Here is a 5,717-nt window from a genome sequence, read left to right as displayed (position 1 = left end):
GAAAAACCAAAAAAAAAAAAAAAAAAAAAAAAGCATTAACGGGTTTTGCTGTGACATCTCCAAACACATGTGTAATGTCCTTCTGTCATATCCATCCTTTGTACTAACCTCTTTTGTTCCTGTCACTCATCTCAGTAATCCCTTTTTGACTTTCAGATGAATCACGTTTTCTTTTTTTAGTTAAGTCCCACATATGAAAGGAAATACAGAGTCCTTAACTGACCATAGTTGGCTTATTTATCTTAATATGATGACCTCCATTCATTTTGCAAAAGTGACACAACTTCTTTTATTTATGGCTGAGTAAATGTTCCGCCATGTGTATGCATAGGAAAAGATAACAACGGAATAAAAGTAGAGATGAACAGCAAGAAAAGGTAAAGGAGCTATACAAAAATGGACTTTTTAAATAAGCAAGTAGGTCACAAAAGAAATCAGGAGGAACTTTAATATTTCTAGAATTAAATAAACTAGAAGCAAAATAACATAACAGTATCTATGGGATATAGGGAAAAAAAAACTAAGAAGGAAGTTCATGTACTTCCTAACTAATATAACAATGTACCTCAAGGGCCTAGAAAAGCAAAAACAACAACAACAAAGTCAGCAGAAGGAAAAGTGCTTCAGTAAGAATTACACTGATGGTAGATGGAGCTTCCATATTCATAGATTAGCAGAATATCGTGAGTATGTCCATAGTACCGAGAGCTGTCTACTGAGTCAATATAATCCTCATCAATATATTCAAACTCAGAACTGGGAAAAAACTCAAATTAATACAGAAGCATAAAGAACAAGAATAGCCAAAGAAATCAAGGTCAAGAAGAATAATGGTAGGTCTATCATGATACCCAATTTCAAAATAAACTAAAGTGACATAGGAAAAACAAATCAACAGCACAGCCTAGTTCACAAACATGTGAATCAATGGATAGTATAGGGAACTCAAAAATAAGTCCACACAACTACAGTGTAACTGAATGCGATTAACTACCTATCTCCCAATCTGCTAAAAAAAAATAAAAAAAATTACCAGTTCAAAAGAATTTGAAACCTTAGTGGCAAAAGAGAAACTACTTTAGGCAATCATAGGAGAATCCTTCAAGATCTTAAATAAGCAGTTTCCTGAACAGGATCCTGGTGTCTTGAAGATTAAAGAAAGAATTTGCAAATATGATTACATTAAGATTTAAAAGCTCTGTATGGGAAAGAAAGCAATAAACAAGTTGAAAGGAAAACACGCAGAATGAAAGAAAATCAGTGTCTTTGCCAGCTATTCATCTGACAGAGGATTAGTGTCCAAAATAAATAACAAAAAAATTAACAACAAACTAAGTTATCTACTAAACAAACAAAAACAGGAAAACTCACAGAATAGCTATTTCTCAAAAGAAGTGCAAATACCCAAACAAGTGTTGAAATTTTTAGTCATCATAGAAATATAAACCAATACTATCAAAACTACATTGAAATTCTACCCTACTAAAGCTGGAATGGTTACCATCATAAAACAAACAAAATATTGACTGGCAATAATGTGGGAAAAAAAAGAAACAATCCTCATTGGTAGGAATACAAATCTGTATAGCCACAATGAAAACTAATATGGGAGATGCCAGAAAAAAAAAACAAGCTAAAAATAGAAATACCATATTATCCAGCTATACCTCTTCTAGGTGTACACCTACACAAAATGAAGCAAACAAAAGATACACTTGCAGACTCAAGTTCACTGCAATACTGTTCACATTCACTAAGTTACAGAATCACCCTAGAGCACATAACCAGATGAATATATATATTCTATATATATTTATATATATAAAATAAATGGATACTATATATTATATATAATAGAGGTTTCATCTATACTGTTTTGCACAAACACAGATATAAAGTATTATTCCATAAAAGAAAGAAATTATGCCATTTGAAAGAAAATGAGTAAAACTAAATTTAACATGTTACACAAAATGAGTCATATACGGAAAGTTAAAGATTGCATAATGTCTCTAATACATTGGGAAGAAATAAATGGGGGAAAGGCTATCTATCTGAAGGTCAAAGAGGGATTACTGAAGAATAGGAAAAAGATGAGGGAACGGGGCAAAAGAGATTTTTAAGAGGGTAGGTACGATCAAAGCACATTACATGAATTTATGAAAATGTCTCCAAGCCCATTAATATGTTCTAATAATTATAAGAGAAAGAACTGGTTCTCCAATCAGCCTGTGTGTAGAATACATTACATTGCTTTGTCAACTAACTACATTCTATGATGAAAATATCTGTTTCCATTCTGAACCTAGAAAGCTAAGATATGGAGATTTTTTGCTTTACCACCTCTTATGACCTTCAGTTCTAGAATTCTGAGCCTCTGCTTTGCTGCAGATAGGATTTCAACAGTCATCTCATAAAGACTGTTTTGACACCAGAGAATTTACTCTATAAGTGAACATACAAAGAATAGCTACTGTTGTTACCCACTCATTAGAATTCAAGTTTAAAATAATAGCATATCATTTTCATAATAAAATAGTAAGTATATGCTACTTTTTAATAGAAATGACTATGTGAACCAGTAAGATTGGTTTAACATGGCAAAGTGCTTGCTTTTCACTTGTCTCTAAATGCTGGTTTATGTATAATGTTGCAGTCACAACTCAATACTGAAGTTTTCCCTCTCTAACTGGCTTGCCCAGAAGACTTATAGAGAGGGATGTGAGTACAGGAAAGACCTCCTAGAACATGACCTGGACTATCACTATGGAAGGGAAGGAACTTATTTAAGATGGCTTAGAGAATATTTCTTGTATTCAACTCAACTGTTATTGCTACCGGCCTCCTTTCCTTCCTTTTTCCTTCCTCTTTTGGTACAGAGAACTAAATCCAGAATTCATGCAGCTAGCTCCTCATGCACTGTACCAGTGAGCCAGCTCTGCCTGTTACCCCATGTTTTTATTTCTGCACTGGAGAAAAGAGTTTTCAGAAAAATGTGGCCATATGTTTTATTTTTACAAATATATATTATATATACGTATAAGTATATGTATATATACAAATATATAAATATACAAATATAATATATATGGTAGTTTTACATGATTGGCTATAATGATCTTTATATTATGAAAAGGTGTACTAGGATTGAAAACATAAAATACCAAGTATTCTCACATGAACCTCCCACCAGTATCTGGTCATATAGCCCAGAAACCCAGATATTCCTTCTCCATCTTGTATCTAGCACATAAACCCAGACAGTCCTCCTGCCCATCCTGCAAGTAGTAGAGAAACCCAGACAGTCCTCCTGCCCATCCAGCATGTAGAAGAGAAGCCCAAATAGTCCTCATGCCCACACTGAATGTAGCAGAGAAACCCAGATAGCCCTCCTGTCCACCCTGTATATAGCAGAGAAACCCAGATAGCCCTCCTGTCCACCCTGTATATAGCAGAGAAACCCAGACAGTCCTCCTGCAACCTGCATCTAACAGAGAAACCCAAATAGTCCTCCTCCCATTCCAGAGGTGGGTGAATAAGATCAAAATAAATTGTACAAAAATCTCAAAGAAATCATTTTAAACATGAGAAAAGAAGACCATCCATTCCATGTTCTGGTATCGGGGAGACCTAGAACTTGGTAGTTGGAGAGTAATTCCACACATATTTCTTTCCTTCAAGTCCTATCTGAGTTATAAGAAAGGTACCACCAGGAGGCTTCCTTCACAATATAAAGGAGGCCTCATGAAGCCCTGAGAGTAGGTGACACCTTGGAGGCAGCCTGTGAAACCACACAAAAGGCCATTGTGACTGTGGCAGAGCGGGAAGGCGACTGAGAACCTTGTCAGACCTTCAAATTTTTTTCTCAGTTTTTTCCTTCTAACATGTAACAAAAAGTGATGAAGTGTAATTTAAGACTGAGTATTAAATTTAACTCTAATGAAATCTCAGCACTATCTTACAGCATTAAATTAATTTATAAATGATTTTGAAAGATTACATTTGCAATCATTTTTTCAGCTTCATGAATTTAGCTTAAGTGTTTCTTATCAGACATAGTATTTTAAAAATACATCTTAAAACTTGAGTTAGGGCCTGGAGGGATGGCCTGGTGGATAAGAACCTGAGCACTGCCCTTCCAGAAGACCCAAGTTCTGAGCACTCATGACGGGTGGATTACAACTGCCTGTAACTTCGGCTCCTGGGATCCCACATTCCTGTCCTACGTGGGCACCTGCACTCCTGTGCACACACCCACATTCGCAAAGACACACACACACACATGTATGCACACAATATTCTCCATGGGAGGCCCCCCTTTCTGAAAGGAGAGAAAGGAGAACTGGATGGTGGGGTTATGGGAGGTGGGAATAGAATGGGAGGAGAGCTGGGAGGGGAAACTGTGGTCGTCATGTAAAATAAATGAAAAAAAAAACCCATCACAACCAAAAGTAACTCAAGACTGTGCAACTTTTGATAAAATTAATGTTCCAGATCAAGTTTGAGCTAATCGATCCTCTAGCAGCTCTATGTTGAGAACACACATAGGCTTTTCATTCTGCTGCACTGGACACGGTGCATCTGATTCTCCTGTGCTGAGCTCTCTGCGCACCAGAGAATGGTTGACTCCAGCCCTGACTGACGCCAGCCCTGACCTCCACCCGCAACAGATAAACTGTCTCCAGACACTTCCACCTGTTCCTAAAGCAAAGTTCCCTGTACTTTGAGAAGAACTACTCTGAAATTTCTCACCAGTGCTTGATACAAATTTAAACCTTTGGGAAGCAATTACTACATAAGAGGTATGCTTAAGTACTATCACAGCCCCAGGAAAGGTGCATAAGTCCATCACGTGGGATGGAGATAGGGCTCCACAGTAGGATGCTTGCCTACCATGGGCTGGATCCACAGCACAACAAAACAAAAGTGCCACTTGCACTTGTGCATGTACACAAAGTCACAGAAATCTTTCTTCATACAGAAAGAGAGAAAACTGGATAGACAGACACAAGAAGCAGCACTAACAGATTAAAACCGCCCTTTGGATAGACAGACACAAGAAGCAGAGCTAACAGATTAAAACTGCCCTTTGGATAGACAGACACAAAAAGCAGAGCTCACAGATTAAAACCGCCCTTTGGATAGACAGACACAAGAAGCAGAGCTAACAGATTAAAACTGCCCTTTGGATAGACAGACACAAAAAGCAGAGCTCACAGATTAAAACCGCCCTTTGGAATCTTTAGACCAACTTTGTGGTAGACTTCATCTACTCACCTTTCTTCACGTAATTTTCGCACGCGCTCAGCCCGTTCTCGCTTCTCTTGCTCCTCAAGAGCTCGCTGTTCAGTTGTGTCTTTTTGGATGCGCTCACTTAAGGCATCAAAGTCTTTTGCAATGATGTGCAGTAGCCAATAAAGCCCCTTTTTAATGGACTTGTCAATTTTCTTTCCATAGCCCAAGACTGCTGAACAAGGTTCCTAGAACAAATCATTTGACCCAATGATTAAAACTAGAAGTTCTCCACATAAACACATTCATAAACCATTAAATATCATTATTGATAAAGTAAAAATTAGCTTTTTAAGTTAATAATATAACTTCCTAAACAGTTTTCAATAACTAAATTTAGTACTAGCAGAAGTTGAAAATAATTATAGGTATTATCCATGTGACACTATGAATAAAATGAGAGGAGCAGATAAATTTTATGACAC

The 5,717-nt window shown here is 36.8% G+C and overlaps 1 protein-coding gene across 4 annotated transcripts in view; it reads right to left on the bottom strand.

The window, feature by feature from the left end:
* Arl13b (ADP ribosylation factor like GTPase 13B) overlaps positions 1 to 5,717 on the bottom strand; it is a 62,012-nt gene that overhangs the window by 17,440 nt on the left and 38,855 nt on the right. For all 4 annotated transcript variants that reach the window (XM_005345251.3, XM_013352796.2, XM_026788161.1 and 1 more), the window contains one exon: positions 5,278 to 5,480. In XM_005345251.3, the coding sequence (XP_005345308.1) occupies positions 5,278 to 5,480 (203 nt within the window). The remainder of the gene's footprint in view (positions 1 to 5,277; positions 5,481 to 5,717) is intronic.

Source organism: Microtus ochrogaster, chromosome 2 (assembly GCF_000317375.1).
Source record: "Microtus ochrogaster isolate Prairie Vole_2 chromosome 2, MicOch1.0, whole genome shotgun sequence".
Lineage (NCBI taxonomy): Eukaryota > Metazoa > Chordata > Mammalia > Rodentia > Cricetidae > Microtus > Microtus ochrogaster.
This window is presented reverse-complemented; position numbering and strand designations above follow the sequence as displayed.